Source organism: Grammomys surdaster, unplaced genomic scaffold (genome assembly GCF_004785775.1).
Source record: "Grammomys surdaster isolate TR1022 unplaced genomic scaffold, NIH_TR_1.0 203, whole genome shotgun sequence".
NCBI lineage: Eukaryota > Metazoa > Chordata > Mammalia > Rodentia > Muridae > Grammomys > Grammomys surdaster.
In genome coordinates, this window is record NW_021604648.1 from 10,889,628 (window position 1) to 10,915,162 (window position 25,535).

The window sequence follows — 25,535 nt, forward strand, 5'->3', positions numbered from 1 at the left end:
AGAGAGAGAGAGAGAGAGAGAGAGAGAGAGAGAGAGAGAGAGAGAGAAATAAAAGTGAAAAGCTTCAATGTAAGTCTAAAAAGAGGAACAAGTCTAGCAAGGTAACAGTGGTATATTCCTCATTTATCATAATTCTAAAGAGGCCCAGAAAAATACTTGTTTGAAGTTTCTATTGAATACGAGTAACAACTTTTCTGGAAAAACCTAATTGAGTATCTCAAAAAAAAAACCCATTTCTTTATATTATATTCCAATTAATAAATAGTAATTTAGCCATATTCCACTTCCTAAGTACATAAAACATAACCTTATTAATTTATATTTAGATAGTATACCAATTGTATTATTTATAATACCTTTTGTAGTAATTTGTGAATACAAAAATCATAAATCAAAGCAAACTCACAGAATCTATAAAACAGAATTTGAAGTATGCCTGATACTAAACACTCAGACATCCTTACTGCCCGTTGTACCTGTTAGAAGAACTAGGGGTAGAAAATATGTCGATGGCTGGTGCAGTCATTATTCCCCCTGCTGAGGTGGACACAGGAGAGGCTGCAGTTGTTAAAGAGGTATGCGGTTTCTTTGCAAGTTCTTTTAGGCGCTGTTCCTGGTGAGAAAGGAACTAAGCATAAGGAATCTAAAACTAGGTCTGTTGGTACAGACTCTAAAAACAGATATTTTCTAATTCTGCTTTAATAGCTGAAGGGTATTCCCTGACTTTTCACCAAGCATTCCATGTGAGTATAAAAAAATGAAACTAAGTTTCAGCCTGTAGGACTGTTAACATATTTTAAAACCTAAGAAGTTCATTTATATAACCATCCTTCTACTTGTTCTTCTAAAGAGAATGCCCATACTTACTTACCTTTAGTGCTTTTAAACGAGCCTGTTCTTCCTCTAATGCTGCCTGCTTTTCCCTTTCATCCACTTTGGTCAGAGATAGGCCAGTGCTTGCCAAAGAAGAGACTGCATTGGAAAGTGTTGTAGCCCTAGGGTAAGAGGATAAAAGTAATTAGGCTTTTAGTACTAAGTACTTCATCTCTAGAACATAAAATGAAATGGTCCTGCTTTTGACAACCTAAAACAAGTATATGGACTTAAAATTAGTACTTCAGATACACCCTTCTACTCAGTGACCAAGAAAATTCAATAATATTAACAATGCGAACTAAAATGCAAATGTGTGGCTTTCAGAGTTAAATATCAGACTCTAGAAAAACTGTACAACACTGGAACAAATAGCCTCTCCCAAGACAAGGAAGCAATAGGAAAGAGACTTCACATTCCTAGAAGAGTCCTAATACAAAAACAACAACAAAACTGATTTAGTTTCTCAGAGACAGCTCCTATGCCAATTACCACCCTGGCTCTTGACAGTTCTACTACAAGAACACACCAGAGCTTGAGCACCAATAGTAAGTGATCCTCATCTAGGATTGCTTCTCCACAGTAATACTCACAGAACCTATCCCAGTGGATGCCAGGTTCCTTGAAAAGGAACACTGACTTCAGTCTCTGTGGCACCTCCTTTTTATGTACTTGCTACTATTCTGACAAGCCAGAATTCTCTTTTCAGTCCTATTACACATGTGCAATTCATTACCTCTCACTAAACCTATTTCCCACTTTGTAAACATTCATCCATACTAAACCACGAACCAACATTAAATTCTAGGATAAAGAACTATATCTGGCTTCAACGAGAGTCATATAATTATGACAGAAATTAAAAAGCCAAACATATAAAGATAAGTCCTATGGCAAATGACTAAATTTTTTTCATTACTGTCATATAACCAACTGGTTGAACATCTTAGTGATTATACTATGACTTACCACTCCCCTTTCCCTTCTCCCTCTTGTTCCAGACCCCACTCACTCCGGGCTCCCCTCACTCTGTCCCCAAGTACACTGTAGCTGTCTTCAGACACCCATATGAGGGCATCAGATCTTATTACAGATGGCTGTGAGCTACCATGTGGTTGTTGGGATTCGAACTCATGACCTCTGGAAGAGCAGTCGGTGCTCTTAACTGCTAAACTATCTCACTAGCCCAATTATACTACTTCTAAGAACCTACTATAAAATGAAGATCTTGTACAACATACTGGTTTTTTTTTTTTTCTTTTTTTTTTGTTTTTTTCAAGACAGGGTTTCTCTATGTAGTCCTGGCTGTCCTGGAACTCACTCTGTAGACCAGGTTGGCCTCGAACTCAGAAATCCGCCTGCCTCTGCCTCCCAAGGGCTGGGATTAAAGGCGTGCGCCACCACCGCCCGTCCAAAGTATTGTTAAACATAAACAATTCATTAGTGGACTTTCCCCTTTGGAATTGGGGGGGTGGGGGTGGAAGTGTGCAGCACATAGACAGGTAGAGTCTTTCAGTGTAATGCAGACTGACCTTAACTTAGCCCAAGCTAAACTCAAAGTTGACTTCCTCCTAACTCAACTTCCCAGGTTCTGGGACTATAGATAAAAGCCATTGTACTTGATGTTGCTTAAAATTTATTACTAAAAAGAGGAGAGATAAACACAACATAAAATAAAAACGAACCAAAGGAACTCTTACTATTTTATATATTATTTTAAATAAAGAGGTTCTCTTCATAAGATGGTAATTATTCAATTACTACACCCAACCAAAAACTTGTATTAAAAGATCAATAAGAGATAATTTCTATTATTTTTAATTTGATAGATAAGCTGGGGAATTAGCCCAAAAGTTGGATTAAAATAGGATGTGACAACAATCAATCCCATCAAAAAGCACAAAAATTAAAATATGATGTCAGACATTCTAAACTTGAATCCTGGTATTACTACTGCATCTAATTCATGGATACTAAAAAAGTTGAGCAAATTAATACAAAATTATCTCTTGATTTTGAAGCACTATATGCACCAAAGCATATTTATGGTTAAGTTTTAACATTGAAACCACAATTCTGAACCAAAGCATCACCGTTATCATCTTAAGACATGCCAACACTTACTGATATCAAGAATTAAAATTAACCCCATGGAATCCTGTTACTAATCCTAATGCTACTAGTTACTAGTGATGGTGACACTCATTATTTAAACCTATCTAACAGATAGCCAAGTCAAGATAGAGAAACTACAATTTGAACTTCAGCTGGTTTCATCTATTCCTTCTGAAAAAGTAACTCCCATCTTCAACTGTCACAAAATAAACAAATAAATATATACCTGCTTGCAGCTGTGGAATCTTTGATTTTCTTCCCTTCCAAGGAAGCTAAATGTTGTTCTAAAGCATCAAGAAGACTGCTGGGGGCCTGAAATTACACAAATATTAAGAATGTCATATATATTACACTATTTGACAAAATAAATCAAATGTCATCTTACATAAGAGCAACAGAAACATATATTTCTTATGTACTAATTACTGGTGGGCATTTTTTAGATACAATAATAATAATAATAATAATAAATTACTACTACTATTATTATTGGAATATAAACAAACTAGTTGAACTTACTAATACGTATAGCCAAAAATGTTAAGAACTGAAGATAAGCATAAAACCTAAGAAACTTTTAGGAATCTAAAATTTCTAAATATTTAATATGAGTAAAAGTTTAGTAAAAATATATTATTGAGAATGTAGCAGATACTTATTTTAATTTGCATATAAGATCATGGATTTCGGGGCTTGTAAGATAGTTCTTCAGTGGGTACTATCACTTGCAGTTAAAATGAAAGTAGTCCTCTGACTTCCATAAATGTGTTGTGGCGTATGTTTGCCTGCAGTCACAAATGTTGCACACATAACTCCAGGAGATTCAACACTCTTTTCTGGTCTCCCTACACGCACGCACACACACGCACACGCACACGCACACGCACACGCACACACACACGCACACACACATATACACAGAACTACAAAATGACCCAGCTATAATACTAAATCAACATACCAGAGATACTTGCTCTGCCATACTTAGTTCTAACTGCTAACAGTAACTATAGTATGGCACCAGTCTAGACCTCCATCAATATGTGAATGGATAAAGAAACAGGTGGTATACATACATACACAATGAAACTTTACTCAATTGTAATGAAATGAAATCATGATACTGTCAGTAGAATGGATTTAAGTAGAAAAGATCAAGTTAAAACAAGCCAGACTCAAATACCATGGTTTCTGCCATATGTGGAATATAGGTTTAAATGTGGTTTTGTGTATTTAGGAGTTGTGCATGAGTATCTTCAAAACTAAATAATTCCCTCCTGGAAGCAGGAGGCCCCTCCTTAGGGCTATATAACTAGTGACTATCTATTAGGAAAGATAAGACTCTAAGTGAAACAGCCTGAAAGCTGGAGAGAAAATTTCAGAGATATAATTTTCCCGGGTTATTATACATGCTGGGGTGAGCTTTTCCATATACAATTGTTATGGTATAGCAGTGGAAAGACCCACCAGAGTAAGGAATCAACTGACAAATTCACTGTGTCATAATGTAAAAAGACCCCTCTTCAGCAATGTATTACAATGTTAGAATAGAGAAGGTCAAAGCACACTACTCTTAGCAGGTGTCTCACAGCACTACTCATCTTGGTACGGCAGCACACATGACCTCATGCTTCAACAATCTACTCACCTGTGAAAGATCTGGAATATCTCCTCTGTCAATTCCAACTTGCTGCAAAAAGAAATGCTGTATTTAACACATGAAATTATAATAATATGAATGTTGCCTCTTCTATGTATGGTATAGTAACAATAGGAGAAATGAGTACATCTGGCACGTTAAGAAAAAAAAGGAGGGAGGGAGGGAGGGAGGGAGGGAGGGAGGGAGAGAGAGAGAGAGAAAATCTAATGATACCAACTTGCCTTAAACTAATTTTCTGTCCTTTTTTTTTTTTTTTCCATAAAAATGCTCCATCTGACAGTCACCATAAAAAATACTTTTAAAACCTTCTATTTGGGAGCCAGTGATATGGTTCAGCAGAGAAAGTACTTGGTGCCAAGCCTGACAACCTGGGTTTGATTCCTGGGAATCGCATGGTGGAAAGAAAACTGACTCATGTGAGTTGATTCTCTGACTTCAACACAAATGCCATGGCATTCAAGTGCTCACACACACAAATAAAGTACCTATTTTTTTATGTCTGTTTACTATGGAAAACAAAATTTTCACAAACGTGAAGTGATACTGAACCAGGATATGATTACCTTTACCAAACCTCAACATACTTTTCATGGTGTTGAGGCACTAGATAATTCTCAGCAAAAATGATTACAAAAACAAAACAAAAAACAAAAAAACCTTCCTATGTAGTTAGAAACCCAAATTAGAAACCTGTATTTCTCCCTTGACTATGTTTTAATTTCTAATTACCCTCTTCTTTTTCTCAATTTTTAAGAATCTTAAAATGAAGTCAATAAAAGTTTAATTTATTCATATTTAGATATTAATAACTCATCACTCAGATTGAGACAACTGTTCCTTTGGAACACATACAACCCAAGAGATTACTGTTGCCTTTAAGAACTGAAGTCTGCAATGATACTACAAACCCAAAGTCAGTCTTCATAACAACATTTTAGAGCACAGTTTTTTGTATTTCTTAGATCAAACCTAGTGTCAAACCTATAACCTGAAGATACAGAAAACCTTAAAATGTATGACAGTAATTATTACTTCCAAATACAAAGGAAGTGACCAGAAGGAAAATCAACGAATTGAAACTTACTTGAAAACTTTACATGCACCCTACCTCCTTATAGTTTTAATACGCCACTGGTACTAAGGAAATAGGGAGCAAAAAATCAGATTTCTCTCTTAAAAAACCTTTCTGCATCACAGCAAATGTCCATAGACATCATAAAACAAGGTCGTTCCATTTGTTAAAGAATAAACTACCACAGGGATAACAATGCCTAGAGCCAGTAACTTGGTAGTTCCAGAGTAATGACTTTAATATAAGTGATCAAAATATCAAGAGAGGCGTTTCTAGTAATAATGGATAGAAAGTAAAGGACGGGGGAAAATCTTTATGAACTGTCTCTGCTAACATAAAGAATGCCTGTAAACATAACTATTTTTTTTTTTAAAAAAATTTTGTTTAGATTTGTAAAATTAGGTTACCACATGACCTTTTCATAATAAATATGCAAAATTCACTTAGGTATTGTGAACTGAACTATGAACTCTGAACTATGCAGCTCCAGCTACAGGCCTGTCTGGAGGAAGAACTTAGGCTGACACTGAGCATTTCCCACCAGCACCAACAGAGTAAGCGTTTAAATAAATTCTAAACACAGTTATCACTACCACCAGCGTACAGCAATATTATTTTGTAGAGATGTATACAATGTAAATAAGTAGATTACTTTCACCATCTCATATGTTAAATATGAAGCATATTTATTATTCAATATTATGTCATATTAATACCATCAACAAAATTCAACAGTGCACATTAATATTACTGAATATACGCCATATGTATGTGGTATATATTCTCATATTGAAACTACTTCTTTCTTTTGGGTAATGATTTCTTCAAAATCTATACATCTAAAAAAAAAAAGAAAAAAAGTCTACAGCCTCTGAAGACAGCTTACCTCTGCAACTTTCAGAAACTCTGAGATTCTTGTCATCCTAGTCAGAAACTTCTTATAGATGTCAAGACCTTCTTTGCACTGGTTCTTTTTCATATCAAAATATTTTTCTGCCCAAAGAAGTATGAAAATATTCTTATTTACATTAAAAAGACAAAAAAAAAAAGACTCTAAAAGTTTCCTGAGAAAGGAAAAAGATTAGGGAGCATCTCCAGAAAGATCATAATTCTCTCAAAGAACTTACCCTTCAACAAAAATTAGTGCTATTAGTTTGGATACTTAAAGCAAATTAGAACTGAGGTCCTAGTACATTAAATATAGAAAAATTGCTGGAAGGTATTCACATTACTATTTTATTCACAATACTGATTTGCTCACAATTCTCCAAGGATATATTTGCATGTAAACACACATAATACTTCACTTAAAACACTAAAATCTGTTTATAAATATTTTATTAATATATCAGTATTAACATTCTAAGATCGCAACTTTATCCAATGTCACTTCAAGGCTCCTGCATTTTTATATAGAAACACAGATCATCACATTTACCAATCATGAAGTCAAAGGCTTTCACTTCCACAGCTTTTTTGTGCAGTTATGAAGTACCCCTCCATATATTTATGTTGTCCCAGTCTATGAAAGCCACATTTAAATAAATAAACTAAGAGGAGGGGGCATACTAGAATAAACATGCTAGGCATTTGATAATACCTTGGCACTTTTTGTTATTCCTTTTCTATTCCATCAAAACCTCATTTTTTTTTTTTTTTTTTTAATGAGGTAGGGAGGACCTGAGGAAGTAGCTTAGAGATTAAGAACACTTGCTGCTCTTTCTGAGGACCAGCCCATTCCCAGCACCCATGTCAAGCAGCTCACAATTTCCTGAAACTCCAGCTCCAGGAGATCTATCTAGCCTCCACAAATACCTGAACATACACATGGAGATCTACATAAACAAACTCATTAATAAAAATATTAATTAAATAAATCTTTAAAAGGAGCATTTCTACTTAAAACAATTTCAAATACATCTTGGTATGTAAGAAAGCACCACAAACTCCTAAAACTCCCCCAAAGTAGTAATTACTCATTCCCCCAATACTGACTGGCTTAAAAGTAATTCCTAACTTCAAAATTAAGTTTAGGAACTAAGGATACAGCTCAGTGATAAAGCATAATCTCAACATTCAAAAAAAAAAAAAACACAAACCCTAGATTTAATCCCCAGGACTACACATGTATATGCACCAAATTTTGGAGAAAAAAAAATCATATATACACACATACTACTTTCATAAGGTTTACTGTAGAAGTCATACTACAGTTTACTGAGGAAATATACTTTTTCTGAGACAAAGAAAATAATAGGCTTTTCACATCTAATTTTACAGATTTTAAGTATTTCTTTAAGTATTTTAAGTATATCCTTGTCATAAAAATGAGAATGTATTCACTTGTGTGGATATACGTGTGTGTGTGTGTGTGTGTGTGTGTGTGTGTGTGTGTGTGTGTATGTGTTGTGTAGAGGTATAGAAATCTCTAAACTTTTAGAATGAACATGAGTCACAGTGGACTTCACAGCAGTTAAGTAACTACTCTTACTCTGTCAGTATCACTAACTCGTATGATATGAAACAAGAAAAGCTATCAAAGATACTGTTGTACTTACCCAATAAATTAATAATTCCTTCATTGTATGCTGCAAATAGTCTAATGGCATCTTTGAACAGGAGCATGAAGGCAGCATTTATTACCCCATTTGTAAGTTCATTACTATTAACCTAGGGGAAAATGGAAAGTAAGATTAGTTCATTTCATATTTTAAACGACACTAACAAAATGATTCTTCTCTAAAAACATGCCAGCTTATTAGGAAAAGGGGGCTTATTTTCCCTTATGATATACATTACATGTAAATTTTCCAATACATGAGTTTCCTGATTTCTCACCATCAGAATTACACAAAAACAATGGAGAACTCTAAATAAGAAACTTCAGGAGCAAGCAAATGGCAAAAACAACTTATAAACACTCATTCCAGTTTACAGTTATGACTCAAAGTAAAAATGTCATTTACCTGTTACCTTTCAAGTTAAACATCTCAAGTCTGTTAATTATAACTTTATTACAATGCTATAAGTTCACAAAGGGCACATACACCCACTCATACACGTACGCACATATTTAAGGTTTCTGGTTAGAAAAGTTAAAAATCTCTGAGTAAGATCCAGTAAATTTTTTTCTATATAATGAAGTATAATACAGGCACTAAAACAAGTAAGTAATTTTATAGAGAGTCCAAACAATGTACTAAGTAAAAAACCTTCTGTACATCTATATAGCCAGCTAATACACCAGCTTTCTGTGTCTTCCAGAGCCAGTCTTTATCCAAGTGCCTTTCTCCTTTTTTATGAAAGGGGAGACTTTTAGGCACTGGGAATTATGTCCTCTTCTGCAGTTAGTCCAGTACTACTAATGTAACACAAGCAGCCACAGCAGTACGCACACCGACCAAGAATGCGGCTCTGAGCCACTAGTGCTACTGTGGACACTGAAATTTTAATTTCATAAAATTTTCACATAACACAAAATGAAAACTTTTCTACTATATAAAAATGGAAAAATTATATTCTCAAGTCACTAGTCATTATAGTCTGATACTTTCTAGTCGGTGAAACACATGAGTAGTTTGTTGTAAGCTTAGTCAATACTCACTACCCAAAAAACATCATTTAAAAATTCCAAGGATATAATGTCACTGTGCAATACATAGCAATCTATCAAAACTGAGATTTGAACCTCCTTTTATTTCTAAATACTTGTCATGCTTTGTGTCCTACCAAGCAAAAGTGAAACATTAAGAAGGCTATGCACCAAAGAAATCCTTACGTTTTTAAAATCTGAAACTCTTGTGAAGAGTTTCAATCAAGCACTTTGTCTATCATTTGCTTTAATCTATATGACCTAATATTTTAGCACTACAGAAAATCCATACTGTTAACCAAGAGTATAGAGTACAGAGTGGACAAAATGATGAAAACCTGAGGCTAGAGCTAACCAGTTAGGATCATCTAATGTTTAGAAATTTTGAATTACAGAAACATATCAACTTACATTAAAATCAAGAAGTGCATCCATTTGATTTTGAATAATTGGTACAGTTTTTAACAGTTTTTCTGTGTTCATTGTTCTCATAACTCCATCAGCTCTATTAAGAAAACAAACCAAAACTAATTCATTATTTAATCTCCCATTTGGTTCTCTACATAAATAATAAGACTGTGATGAAACATCACATATCCTTAAGTTTAATCTCAAGTAAGGGTTATATAGAAATAAAATAAAACCAATTGCTAGGAACAGATGCTACCAAAAAGGAGCAGGGGTGTGAGTCACAGAGAGATGGCTCAGCAGTTAAGTACACAGAATAGTCTTCCAGAAAACCCAGGTTCTATTCCTAACATCCACATGGCAACTTATAACCTAAGTAATACAGATCTAGGAGAGCCAAAGCCCTCTTCTGGTATCTGTGAGAATACAAAAATGATACATAAACATATATGTGGGCAAAACACATAAAATATTATTTTAAGCAAAAGTGAAAGTTTCTACTATTAAGCAAAGTGGATTGTGTAGTTATCACAAAACTAACGGCAAAAGTCATAATCATTCCTGTACATGAAAGGCCAATCTATACTTCCTTAAAAGCAACAAAAACTATTAGCCAGAAATCAGTAAACACTTAAGTACCATAGAGTCAGGAGTTGACTTTACTTGATTTATTCATAGCTAGGTCTCTAATCCCACTTTAGTAAACAGACTGGAGCAGAAGCAGCACAAGGTCCAGGGTAGTTGCAAAATAAAAACTTTAAAAGTCCGGCAATGGGCAGCCAGAGATAAATAAAAGCACTTTTCCAAAAGCCTAAGGACCTGAGTTCTAGCCCCAGAACTTAGTGTGCAAGAAGAGGACCAACTCTTAAAAGTAGTCCCCTGAACTCCACACACACCACAGCACATGCATAATGACACTCACACAACAATAATAATAAATAAAATTATGTGATAAAAATGTTGTGGCAGTAGTGTGCTTGCCTAACATGTGTCAGGTCCTAAATACAATCCTCAACAGTAGGGAAGGGCGGAGCAATATTTGAGTCAAATATCAAAGACTTTCAAAAGAAAATTAGAAAGAAAATCAGTTTTACAAAATATAATTTTTATCAGGTCACTCTAATCTAATCCATACTAAGAACACTGTCAACAAATTTCAAAAAAGTAACAATATTGCCTTGTAGGGACTCCACAGAGTTTAATGAAACAAATACTGTTCCGCCTCAGCCAGTTCTGATAAGCTTTTAGCTAATGTACCTATCAAATGTTCAACATTGTTTTCTCTCAGGTAACAAACACACTGGTTGACAATAGTTGCTGGAATCTCAGAGGACACAATTCCTCTTTACAACTTGTCCTTATTTTCACAGCTATCACACTTTCTTCCAGAAACCATCATTTCTCATTTAATCCCTTCTTGCTGATGTCAATTGTTTACTTTCTGGACATTTCTCCATCACAGACATCTTGAATGTTGTCTCAGTCTTCTTTGTTAAGCTCAACATCTAAATGAACAACTCAACTTCTTTATCTCCAAGTCTCTTTTAAAGTGAGCAGCCTCTTAGCTCCCAAATGAACAAAAGTCAAAATTGTTACTATTGTAAACATTCTCTTGAAAACAATTTTGTTGCACCTTTTTCCTTGCAGTCAGTCCCCTAGCAAAATCACAATCCTGGGTGAAAAAATAATTTACTCACATCCATACATGAATACAAACTTAAAAAACTCACAGAAAGGATACAGTCAATGAGACAATATTAGCCTAGTGTACACAATAAACCCTTTGATTTTTAAATATTATACTACACAAGGTGGCAGACACATAAATTCACGATTATCAACTTCACATAGATAGTAAAGATTTCCAAAAATCCTAGTCTTTTCTAGAGAACTACAAAGCATCTTCAAACCTCCCTCTACTCCCTGTGACGTAGCCTACCATCCCATACTCTCAGCTTATTAACTCAAAAATGTTTCTGAAATAATTCACACAAAAAACAGTTTATTAAACAAGGTATAGGAAGTAAGAAAGCAGATGGCTGATACGAACCTCCTCTACTGCAATCTTCTACAGAGTACCTAAATATGTAACATGAAATCTGTAGAAGTTAGTTTGGTAAAACCATCAACTCTCCAGGATTTAAAAGAAAGGTTAAAGAAAAGCACTTGATTTCATCTTTTAAACATCTTGTATATGTCTACATTTTTAAGCTTTCCACTGAAGGACAGATGGTGGCACACTAAGAGGCAGGCAGATCTCTGGGTTTGAGGCTAGCCTGGTTGACAGAGTGAGTTCCAGGACAGCCAAGGCTACCCAGAGAAAGCCAGTCTCAAAAACTACTTCAGTAAATATTTTATAATTTCAAGAACAAGTTGAAGCATACAGCAAGTGTTTCGATCTCTAAGATGTGGAAGCTGCAGGGCAGTTTACTAGAAGGGCATTCACCAGGAATGTCTGCAGATGGCACACACTGTTCCTTTGGCTCTTTCCTGAGCTATCAAAATTCAGCCTACAGAAAAAAGCTGACTATAAGACACTAGTAGACATCAAAGTATTGTCACATTATGTGTGTGATTAGTTCTTATGCTAAGATGATCAGTACTCAGAATGTAATAAAATTAAACTCATCTTTTACATGCATGATGTCTGGGCTGGGCCAGCCACCTAATTTCAATCCCCAGCACATACATAAGGGTGCAAAAAGAGACCCAATTCCTTAAAGTTGTCTTCTAATCTCCACACATGTGCTGAGGCATACACAGCTCCCACCCCATCATGCACACATGATGACAAACAATTTTTGAAAAAAAAATGTGGAAACTATGAGCCCTGGCCTGAGTGCTACAGTCATGCCCAAAGCTATCTGCCTCCATATGGCTCACAGCTCCATATTCTCAATGGCAGGGTCTACAATCCAAAGGGCAGTACTCAGCCCTATGCTCCTGAAATAAGTGCTTGGAAAGTGGACGCATGCTTTCCCCTGTGCCACGAGTACCCTTTGCTTTCTGTTTAGCTTTGCCTAGGTTTTGCTAAGAAGGGTGGAGCAGGGGGAGCAACACAGGTGGCTCACTAACAGGCGTCACTTAAACTACAACAAGATGGGCTCTGTCATGAGTTGCACTGTGAGCACTGCAGCCAGGGTGCTCTTTGGCATCTTTTCATGCCTCTGGATCAAGAGCTAATGACAGGCAGCAATGGGAAAACCATGATGCATATTGGTGTCACCTTTGGCATATTTAAGACCATCAAAACTGCCACACAATGCAATTAAAGTGTCTGTTGCAGCCATACTTTCTAACTCAATATTTGTACTATGATGGAACCTATTCTTTGGAAGGAAGGATGAAGGAAGGAAGAGAGGAAGGGAGGGAGGGAGAGAGGGAGGAAGGGAGGGAAGGAAGGAGGGAGGGAGGGAGGGAGGGAGGGAGGGAGGGAGGGAGGGAGGGAGGGAAGGAGGGAGGAAGGGAGAAAAATAAAGAACTGGAGTGGGGAGGAAAAGGAGGAGGGAGAGGGGATAGGGGAGAGGAGGGAAGGGGAGGGAAGGGAAGGTGAGGGAAGGGGAAAGGAGGGATGGGAGGGGAGGGGAAGAAAGAGCTTGTGGTTTCCATGCCTTTCCTTAATCCGTGGATGATAGGTATGTACTACCACAACTGGCTACAAAAAAAAGGAAAAATGAAAAAGCAAGATATCCTATGTTTATTAGAAACGCGGGCTAGGCCTCAGAAGGCACACAAACAGACTGATCTCTAGAGAACTCAAGGTCAGCCAGGGACACAGGAGACCCTGTCTGTAACCAAACAAACTAATTAAAATTCTTGACTGTTTTTCTACCAAAATTGACATGTTGACCCTAAAACTCATATCGAATTTCAATGTAACCAGAAGATAAACATAATCAACTGAGTGGGTAGAGAATAGATATTGGGGCTAAGGGAAGAGACTATAGGAAATGAAAGCATACAGTAGGGTTATGTCACATACATTTGTAAACACACTAAAAATTACTTAGCTATAAAGTTAAAAAAGGTGAATTTGAATCATAAAAATTGTAACAATAAAGTTATTATAATGATAAGTTAATTTTTTTAAATCCTACTACAGAAAGTATATGGCATTTCTTCAAAACAATAAAGTTTATAAAACTGAATAAAGTTCTGTAATTTACGATGTAATTATTCATGTTTTATGCTGTATGATATTTGAATTAGACATGAAAACACAACTCACCCTCTCTTTACTTTTGTGAAATCGAATGCAACTTGTCTGTATGAAACTGCCTTTTCATTTAAGTATCTACTATACCGTCTGATAAATGTAGACATATCATATCCTGCAAAAGAAAGTTTTCATAAATGAATAAAATCTGAAAGTTATCTACAAAAACAACTTTACTATTTAATAGCAAAAATATGATATCCCAACTATATTCAGTGATACAAATTAAATAACTAATAAGTTTTGCAGTACATTCTTCAAAATTTTTAAAGTCAGGCAATATACAGCTTTAAAATCATTTCCCTTACAATTTCAGCTATGAATCTAAAAATAAGTCTATTTTGTTTCTTCTGATGCACGTGCCTATGCTTTACTTTTCAGGAGTTATAAAAATATGTTCCCTTCACAACTAGAACCTCAGAACTCACCAGGAGGTGCTGGCACACACCCTTAATCTCAGCATTTGGGAGGCATAGGCAGGCAGATCTCAGAATTTCAAGGTCACTCTGGTCTTACAGACAGGACTACATAGAGAAACTCTGTTTTTTGCTTGTTTTTTTTGGGGGGGAGGGGCGTTGGGGATGGGTGGGGAGGCACATCTCAGAACTCAAGCAATACCAAATCTAGAAGTGTGTATGTACTGAGACCATGTGATGACGGACAAGTAGTTCCTATCTTCCTATCAATCTATTTTAATATTTTTATCACAAAAGGGGGTTATTGCTGATTGTCCCTCTTGATATGTTTTACTATTAAAATAAGTTGAGTATGAGGGGTTAGAGAGATGGCTCAGAGGTTAGTATTACTTGCTGTTCTTAGGGAACCACAGTTTTCAGCACTCATATTTAGTGGTCCATAATCATCTCCAGCTTCACGGATTCTGATATTCTCTGCCCTCTTCTGGCTTCCAAGAAAACCCGCATATATGTGTGTATACAAACATGCAGATACACACAGATACACATAAGTAAATCTTTTTAAATTGACTAATATTAATTAATAAAATTCTGTAACACTGGGTCCTATGCACTTACATTACAGAATCAATGGAAGACAGATTCATTCACAGCAGTACTTGCACTCATGCAAAGTCATACTTCCACTTATGAAAAGGAATCAAGCATTACACTACCTGCATTCAATTCTATTCATTTTTGCTTCTGTAAGAATCATGTCCAGGACACCTCATTAACTTACTAGGACACAGCAATGACTAGAATAGTCTCAACAGCTTTAAAAAAAAAAAAAAAATCGATCTACTCTGCTCTAACTTCACCTTAGGCTACTTAAATTTAACCCCACCAAATTCTTCTATGTTTGATTTGGCTTTCAATAATTTCTTGAAGACTGTGTACAACTACATGTTTTCCAATGTACCATGCATACATTCGGTTCATACTCATTCTTCCTATCAATCTTAAATATTTCATATTCTTTTATATCTTGTACATCTGTACAATTGTGCTTAAACTAAGTAATCTCTTCCACCTCTCAAAGCCTTCTCACCTTCTCTGAAGATACTTCCAGGCTTAACCTCACTGTTAATGTTTTCAAATGGCTTAGCAATCCTTTATGTGGTCTTTCCCAGCTCTGACAGTCTATACTATTAATGGCCTAATTTTGGAACTAAGTACAATGGACCCCATTGAGACAGAAGAACAGGACAGCTATAACTGAAACATGACAATTTAAAGTGACTAGATTCAAAGTGAAAAAGGAAACTGTTAAAAAGAGATGGACAGGAGTTACTTGGTAGGAGTGCTGAATTCACAATCTATACTTGGGTAAAGTGTTCTTATGTAACACAGTACCATATATAAGGAATATATACAATGAAAAAAAACCTTTTAAAGTTAATTTAAACAAGAACAGGCATGTTTTGTCATTATCATTATACTCAACTTTTTCCCTACAATGTATAATGTCAACTATATTTCTTACGATAAAACAAAATGAAAAAGCAGCAATAAAAATTAAGGTAGGTTGTTTAGTCTTTCCTATGTGCCAGGCATTATTCTGAGCACAATAAGGTTAGTTAACTACATTAAGCCACATAACAATGACTGAGCAGGGACTATCATAGGGACCCTATTCCTAATTTTATAGACAGCAACACAGAGGCAAAGTAAACTTGATCAAGTCCATATAGTTTTAAGTGTAAATTCAAGTCCATGCAGTCGAGCTCCAGAATCCATATTTGCAAATAACTACCCTGTACTGTCTATCAGAGATTGGGTGCTAGGTATGAAATCAATCTGAATTTCAAATTTAAAGATTCACTGAGCAGTGATTTGAAGCATCAATATGTTAATATAGTCGAACGCTGCAGTAATAATCATTATATGGGGTTACTCTTGATTTTCTAGAAAAAGAGTAAAATTGTCTTTACCTTGCAATCCACTTTTATCCAAAAAATTGCTTAAGTTAAACAATGTGTTTCTTGAAGCCAAATACTGAATGAAACGCTGGAAAACAAAAACTTACAATCAATTATGGTTCTGCCATCTTACAAACTTAATCTGAAAGTAGGAGGAAAGTGCTGGTTAACTTATTTCAGTAAGCATAGTGCAATCTCTCATCCTCACTCTCATTAGTTACCAAATATAAAAACATAATAGTTTTTACTAGTAGACATTTATTACAACTTAATGATCAACTACAATATGAAAGTCAAGATAATTAAATGAATTAAGCACTTATCAACTACAATCAATAATTCTGTCTCTACTATAGCACGGTGGGACACAGATAAGTATAATCAGATAATATCTGCACTTTCAAAGTCATCTATTTATTCTGTTTTTGTATGGGACACCATGGCACATACTGGAGGTCAGAGGACAACTTTTAGAAATGAGTTCCATCCTTCCACCATGCAGGTTCTTAAGATCAAACTTAATTCTCAGGCTTGGCAGGAAGTGGCTTCACCTGCTGAACCTTTTATATACATTCAGCTGAAGGAGTTACCAAAGTTTCGAGAGGCAAGTTAAATAATCAGTAATCACACCAATATACTTGTCAAAGTTTTTTCCTGGGCTGGAAGATGTCTCAGTGTGTAAAGGTGCTTAGCCTGCAAGCCTAGTGACTTGAGTTTGACCCCTGAAACCCAACCACCCATTCCACACAATGATAAAACTTTAAAAAAAAATTACTCTTACCTCATTTCCATACACCATCAAATGATGAGTTGTTATGAGTGATTTAAAGACCACCACCCAACTACTATTAGTAGTTCTTTCAAACAAACTGTCTGCCAACTGTGGGATGTTCACATTCATCTCATTTGTACACTGAATTAAGTCTGTAATTTAAAAGAAAGATTAGTTTATTCTCTAGTTTTAATTTACTGCTAGTACCAGATTTGCACAGTAACAACTATTTAAAAAATTTAAGTAGAATAATAGTTTGAACAAACTTTTAAAACTCTTCCAGGAGGGCTGGCAAGACGGCTCAGCACGTACTTGTTAGTTATCAAGACTGATAACCCAAGAGCAATACCCAGGACACACACACACACACACACACACACACACACGCACACACACACTCACACTCTCTCTCTCTCCCCCTCCCCTTTTTTCTCCTCCCTCTCCCTCTCCCCCTCCTCCCCCCTCCCCCTCCTCAAAAGAAATCACACATATAAAAGCCTGAGCAGAAAGTAGGCAGGCCACTTGTAGAAGTGTCCGCACTAACAGGGAAGGACATGTCTGTGACAGGGGAAATCTTTGTTTCTGTAAACTATGGCTCACTTTTGTCCCCCTCAATTCTACTCAGATAGTGAGTCTTATCCACTAGCTAATTCTGACAAACAAAACTGAAATCAGATTTTACGTTACCAAATTAAACATTATTAATACTGCTAAAGGTATATCTAAATTCCAATTTTATTTACTTATTTATTTTGTGGAAGGGCCTCTTTATCGATTTCTTTCTTTCCTTTCCTTCCCTCCCTCCCAGCCCCCCTTCCTTCCTTGCTTCTTGCTTTCCTTTCTTTGTTTTTGAGGCAGGGTCTCTATGTAGCTATGGCTGTCCTGGAATTCACTATGAGACAGACCAGGCTGGCCTTCAACTCACAAAGAACTCACCTGCATGTGTGCTTAGATTAAGGCATGTGCCACCATGCCTGGCCAAAATTCCAATCTGATTTAGTTCAAACTCAAAGGTATTATTATAAAATAGTCAAATAGTCTAGCAGACAACTGTTTGGTTACCCAAATTGGAAAAAATAAAATTAGTAGACTTCAGAGTTTTACTTACAATCTCTTTTAAAATTTTTAGTGGCAAATTCAATATAGGAAATCCAAACTATGATCCAATCTAGATAGAGAGGTAGACCCAGACATAATGTCTTTTACTTCTAACACATGTATCAAATATGATGTACAAATATGTCAGTTATTACAAGTATAACAAAATTAGTAATTTATTCACTTCTACTGTTTAGTTGAAAATGACTAAATAATAATTCAGACAGCCTAACTTGGCCTTGACTCCTTACAAGAAATCATAATATAACTAAGAATAGTTATATACTTTCAATAAACTTTAAAATACTTGCTTTAGTAGATCCAACTGGTAACATTTGCTAAGCAACTGAATTTAGAGAAGTAGCTACACAAGCCAATACTGCTTCAAGAATACAGCACCAAACAATGTAGCAAAAAGTCCATACAACAGCAGAGTAACGAACGCTTTCACAACTCTAGTCAATTGTGACAAAACAGTAAATTCAACGTGGGTATGTACAGGCTTCTGAAATTTTAAAAAGGGAAGGGGTCCCATCTGCCATCTCTGAATCTTCATACTACTTTATATCTAAAGTTCTACTGCACTAGATGCCTACTGCTTGATTTATTCCAAATACAATCTGATGAGGACAAAGTAACAGTATCAAAACAACTTCTGGCAAACAAGTAAGATTTTTCTAACACATGTGAGCTTCACTAAAAGCATACTTTTTAAGAGTGATACAGAATAATCATTAGGCAAATATCTCTTTCAGAAGAGTTGTTTGAAAGACAACTTCTTTGTTACTTCAGGTTTCTGTTTGTTGCTAAGAGGAAAATCAGGTAGTCAATTAAATAGCACTTCATATCTCAAATTCTTGGACCTTTTCATGAATGGGAGTACATATAAATGGAACAATCCAACAGTAACTTAGTTTCTGAGATTCTGATGTAAAGTAACAGAACACTTTATCATATAGCAAAAATATAGATGTGCCTAATATGGTAGTTGCAACTAGACTTAAACCAAAGCAAGTCACATATGCCAAGGGACATCTACCCTAGTCTTAAGTATCAAATGCTTGAAAATCTCCTAATAACATTATTTCTTACTCTCTTTGTAAGGGATCACAAAGCATGTAATTGCTAAAACATTATGTTTAAAGCTTGGAATTCCATACAAGAACACAATACTGTTATTTCATAAAACTTCCATTAGAATTCAAATAAGTTCTTGTTAAGTCTGGCATGATGATACACACCTATAATTCAATTACTTGGTTAACCAGAACAAGAAATTTATTACTTGAGGCTAGCCTAAGCTAACAGTAAGATCAAGGAGAGCCCCGACTACATGTGAGACCCTGTCTTAAAAGCAAAAACATTATTTACAGAGTCATATTTTTACCTTAGGAAAGAAATTTAACAATCTACCAAACAGACTTTAGGGTAGTAACAGGGTAATGGCTTTTTTAAAAGATAGAATATACAATGTCCAGTACAGGGTAGTGACTGAGCTAACTTGAAATGGAAAAAGGAGTATTTAAGGTATTAAAAAAAAAGACAAAATAACCAGATGACTTGAGTTAAAAAAAAAAACTAGGGAGGTAAAGATACTAATTCACACAATAAGTGGACATGCCTAATTAATTAATTAACTAATTAACTCAGAATTAGTTAATTAAAAGGTAATAACTTTATAATGAGAGACTTTATTAAAAACATGACAAAATAAAAGTGACTAGGAGAAATAGTTACGTACTGTTAAGCAAAAGAACAGACTGACATGCATACCATATGCATACTTAAAGTAGAGTGTATACTTTAGTTGTGTATTTGCTGACATATGCTGTATTTGCCCAAATACAGAGACACAAAAGTACTGACCTCTACAGTTTTGGCACAGGATGTCAAGGTTAATGTACAAAAGAGCTACCCCAGTACCTGTGTGATTCTGGGACTACGGCAAGCACTCACACTCAGTCACACATACATAGCAATGCTGTACTACTCAGACAAGACTCTTTGAAACTTAAATCCAATGGCCAAAGGAACAAGCTTAACAGGAAACAGCTCATTAGACAAAGGTAGCATTGTTACTTCCATTGTTTAAGAGCTTAGAATTTAGTTAAGTGTAGTGATGCATGCCTTTAATCTCTGGATGCTAGAAAAGGCAGAGGCAGATGCATGTGGGGCCAGTCTGGTCTAGAGCAAGTTACAGGACAAACCAGAGCTGCATTAAGACCCAGTATCAAACAAATTAACAGCTCATAATCTGAAGTATACTATTCAATGACTAGGTCAGTATTTTGAACTTAATTCAGTTTTCTGAATGGAAGCCCTAAGGAGTCTCTAAATACCACAGTTAAACTAAGGTAGCTGTGTCTTAGAAAGAAAACCCAATCCTACTTATAGACAGAACACCAATCTGTTAGCATAAAGTTGGTATGCTATTTCTGTCACTGTGTTCTCAAAATTAACAGGAAAAGAAACATTAAGAAGTAATTCTACAATTGCATAACAAGACACTATATTTATCCTGCAAATTAATAAAGTTTCTCAACCCCTTTAACTAATTGTTGCTACTATATAGAAATAACTTTTTCCCAAAAAAAACCAAAAAACAAAAAAATGTTTTAATAGAAAAACTGCTATGAAATCTCTGTGAATTCTCGTATCTGCTTCACTTTGTTATTTTAAGCAAAGTTCTTTTTTAAAAGAAGGCATTTACTAGAAAGACCTCCATCAATACAAATTTCAGCTTTTAGAATATAATAAGGGCAACTTAAAGAAAGCTATTTACGAAAAATAATTTTAAAAACTGAATAGAGGAGCAGTAAATATTTCTGGAAATACACTACAAAACAAGTAGTAAGGATCATAGAAACTTTTTTTAAAGGCAATAAAATTAGTTACCTTGAAGAGACTGAGGCCATAATGAGGATTAAAAGGAAAAAAAAATCTCAATGTTAGAATTGATGGTTTGTGCCCCAGGAATTTTCGATTACATTTATCGTGTGTGTGTGTGTGTGTGTGTGTGTGTGTGTGTGTGTGTGTGTGCACATGCTTAATAGGAAACAGCTATGTCTACAAAGTGAGGAATATATAATTTCTCTCTAAATTAGTTTTTTTTTAAAAAAAATTAAGTCTTGCATTGTGGTCACTGGCATCTATCTATATGAATGGGGCTCAGACAGAACCCAGGAACAAGAGGTTATGAGGGTGGGGACATGTTCTCCCTGCATCACAACTGTAGCACTTAACACATTTCATTAAAATTCGTGGAGTATGTATGAGTTTCTCTTCTAAAACTGAGCTTATCAGAACAGCACTGTCTTCCTCATTGTGTGTGTTACCAGCATCACAGAGTATGTCCTGAAGAAAAATTAATTCATGAGGGTTGCAGTGTAGTGACAGTGCTTGCTTGCCTTGTACATATGAAGCCCTGGATTCAATCTCCAGAAACTCAAATAAATGAAGATGTGTGCAGAAAGTAGCAATATTCTAAGTAGTCTAAGGTCTGGGGCAGTGATCATTTGAAAGAATTGTGTTACCACTTCAAAATCATTTTGTCATGTTTACAGTACTCCACATTCCTAGAGTCACTACAGTGACACAGTATCAAACATCTTAATTACAAAGCCTGTATCTCAACACTAGGATACAAGAAGTGCTTCCAAAAAAAAGATGTCTATCTAGCTGAGAAAGAACTGATCTCCCTTTCATTTAGAGCAGAAAAAAAGCCAAACTCAAACAGGAATACTTAAAAGATATGTTTATAAGGAGAAAGATGCACAAAGCCACCCTGAGATATTACACACTAAGAACTGGCCAATCACAGCTGGGCGCAGCCAACTCGATAGAACTGTACATACTTCAGTGTAAAAGTGCAAGATAAATTATTTAAGTTAATGGAAAGCCATTCTGTAATTGTCTTTCCTTTTAAAATTGAAATAAACAATTTCTTCAAATCAGCTTCACTTACCGTCTCTTAAAATTATCCATTATTATTTTGTTAGTCTTTTCACCTGCTAATCTATCATAAATTTAAAAAAATCTTACAACAAAAGCAAAAGTTTATTATAAAGACGCTATATAGAAAAATATATACTTTCAAAATATTAAGTATCCAGTGACTATAGACTCAAGTCAGAGCCCCTATCCTTACACTATCAAATTGCCTCTGATTACTGTGTGAGCACTCAGAGCTTCTCCTCTGTTCTGTTGGACTCTGCAGTCCTACCACTGGGTGGCAGACGGACCAGAGAAACAACAGACACTACAGGAAGAGTTCAGGCTCATGGTTAAGTTTCCCCTAACTTTGAGGTTAGGGCTCTATTTTACATGTCCTTTAGAGTAATGATTTCCAAACCTACAAACCCCTGACACAAATTACAAATAAGATATACAAAGAAACCTTATTTTTGGCAAGTACTGACTCGAAAGATTTCTATGCCAGTTTTCAATTTATCAGAAAATGCAAGATCAAAATGTTAATAGAATAAAAACCCATCACCTAATGTAAGAATTTAAAAATATTTATTTAAATGGAATAGGAAACCAAAATGAAAGTATTAACATAAGATCAGAGGATAATAATAAATCCACGATAAAGCAAAAGGTGCTTTCCTTTCTTCTTTGAAGATTTGAAGGTTCAGAATTACAATCTCTCCTACAGGAAAGAAAACATTTTAAGTATCAAGCAGTATAAAATTCAAATTTTATATGCCAAATTACAAAGCTTATTATATTCTAAAATCTCACCAAATTATTCTACCTGATGACAGAAATACTAATTCTCAGGAGTCTCAAATGCAGTCCCATACAGAAACAAGAATTTACAAACACCAACTTCCTGGGCAATCTGACATCTATTAACAATGTATTATTGGCCCTTGATATGAAGACCAGTCTCCAGGAGATGGCTAGAAGTTTATGGGCAGCACAAACTGGACTCACTTGATTATTTAAGAGAAAAGAGAAGACATGAAGTTTGGGGTGTGTAGAAAGGTAGGGATGAATCTGGGAGGAGTTAGAGGGGAAGTAGGGAACGGCAATATGATCGAAATACATTGTATAAAATTCTCAAAACATATGTAATAAAAATATCATTAAAACATACATTATGAGTACTATCCTTACCTCCACTAAAGCTGTAAGCCAGTAGTCCAGGGGGTGGCATATAGAAAAAATAAATTAAAAGAATTCTCCAAATCCCACCAAGAACAATAAAAGGAAGCTAAGTTTGAGAATCTCTGCAGAGCAGATTACTGTAAAAATCTAAAAAGCACCTCAAGATGTTCGTTGAAATTGGGTCAATTTAGAGAAAACCATGTTCTAAAGTGTGAATAACCAAGTGTCCTGGTTTCTACCTGTCCCCATGCTACCTTCTCGCTTACAAGTGAACCAATTTGGATAAAAATTATGTCACCCTAGTTATCACTTAACCTAGTGAAAGGTCACAAGTAGCTAAGGAGTTGATGTACCCACCAACCCACCCAGAGCATTTGCAGTTTTCTGTCTTGGAGTGCTGTATTGTGGGTTTTCACTAGCCTTCCTAAAGCACTTACGTGCTTCTTCTCTTCCAGACACCATGTCCTCTCATCCCTAACCACTAGCAGATTTCACCTTATGTGTCACATGCTCTTGGAAAACCATCTAATCTTACTTCAACAAAGTCCTAGGCAAATGATAAACATTTCTTCTCAGAAAAATCAATGTTAGGTCTTTGGGAGTTGGAAATACTTGTCCAAAAATTTTATACCTTAAAAAAAAAGAAGAAGAAGAAGAAGAAGACCATAAACCAAACATGCTACAAGCTTATAATACAAGCACTTGGTGGGCAGAGGTAGAATTATTGCAGGTTCCAAACAAGCCTGAAATATACAACAAAACCTACAAGGAACTATATACAGACTGTTTTATTTTAATATGTCAGAGGCATTCCTCTCTGTTAAATACATCTCTGGAATCTATCTCCTATCTTGTACAATGTGAACACTGTATCTGGTAGATGTGCTAATAGGATAATATAAACATATATGGATTCAGAGGTGAAGCCAAAACCCATTTCCCCACTTCTGAGTTCCAGGAAGAAAGAACAGAACCAGTAAAGGCTCTTTTCTGTGCCCAGATCACTGTTATTTTTTAACCACCAAGCCAAGGTAAGCAGGGATTCACAGGATTTCCCATATCTAATGATTTATTCTGCCTATTCAGAAAGACTACTGGATTAGTTTGCTTCTCTGCCTATCTCCCTCACTGAAAAAACAAACACTAGTCCATGCTGTCGGCCCTCACCCCCCTTAGTTCAACTAGGAAAAGGAAAATCTTTATGGTTTACTTTCCAGAAACTTTGCAAACCTCAGAAGAAGCAGAAATCCCATTTATCCTACACATATTCACAATATGGAATAACTAACCAAACAATTTCTTAGGGACTAACCTCTACCCCAGTATAGTTTATACATGGATGGGGGAAGATAATCACAAGTTTATGGATTAGTGGAGAGAAAACAAATACAGGCAGCTGGCAGTATTTGCTAGTTACATAGCAGAGAGATGGGGTTTGTCTGGAGGAGGTTTCTATTTTCACATGACAGTAATGAAAAGAATCCTAGATAAAAAGTAGATAAAGCTATCTCAGCAAGTACTAGTGGGCCCTGCCTATGAAAGTCAACTTCATAGAGCAGCAAATATGGAAGCATCTCATCTTTGCCAAAGTGAAATGACTCAGAAATGTATCTTCTCTACATGATTTTACAATGCCTCTACATTTTTCAAACTGTAAATACAAACAGCGGAATCTCAATTATTTGCCACACATTTAGTGAACCTTAAGTTAGTCAAAATCAACACTACCCACTAAAGTATTACTATACTGTGGCAAACAGGCACCAAGATCACTAAGAAAGTAAAACTACCTTTAAAAGATCTTTCAAGGTGCTAAATGACAGGTGTAGCTAGAAATCTGAAGCAGAAAGTAGCCTATCTACATGGTTTTAAGTTTTGAACTAACTCCACAAGAAGAAGCATGAGCAATTTTAACACACTGCTAATAAATCACTATAAAATAAAGTTTAAGTATTTTTCCTAATGAGTTAACACTTGAGTCTTTTAGTTTCTACAAGAGGAAATTAAATTAGTGTAAAATATTCATCCTCACACATATTATAACCATATTAATTCTTCTGATTCTAAGACCCATATCCACCTACACAACATAAAAAAAAAATTCCTTTCCTTTCTTTTCTTCTAGGGAAGGAGGTGGGGGTGTGGGGTGGTTGAGATGGGGTTTTTCTATGAAGGCCTGGCTATCCTGGAACTCACTATGTAGACCAGGCTGGCCTTAACTTTCTTTCTAAAAAGGCATT

General features: G+C 35.5%; 1 protein-coding gene across 12 annotated transcripts in view; it reads right to left on the reverse strand.

The window, feature by feature from the left end:
* Positions 1-25,535, reverse strand: part of Picalm (phosphatidylinositol binding clathrin assembly protein) — a 77,577-nt gene that overhangs the window by 34,087 nt on the left and 17,955 nt on the right. For all 12 annotated transcript variants that reach the window (XM_028770734.1, XM_028770729.1, XM_028770735.1 and 9 more), the window contains exons 2-11: positions 17,095-17,237; positions 16,326-16,401; positions 13,949-14,051; positions 9,724-9,817; positions 8,279-8,390; positions 6,607-6,713; positions 4,637-4,678; positions 3,215-3,300; positions 872-995; positions 477-613 (exon numbers count right to left, since the gene is read on the reverse strand). In XM_028770734.1, coding sequence (XP_028626567.1) covers positions 477-613; positions 872-995; positions 3,215-3,300; positions 4,637-4,678; positions 6,607-6,713; positions 8,279-8,390; positions 9,724-9,817; positions 13,949-14,051; positions 16,326-16,401; positions 17,095-17,237 — 1,024 coding nt within the window. The remainder of the gene's footprint in view (positions 1-476; positions 614-871; positions 996-3,214; positions 3,301-4,636; positions 4,679-6,606; positions 6,714-8,278; positions 8,391-9,723; positions 9,818-13,948; positions 14,052-16,325; positions 16,402-17,094; positions 17,238-25,535) is intronic.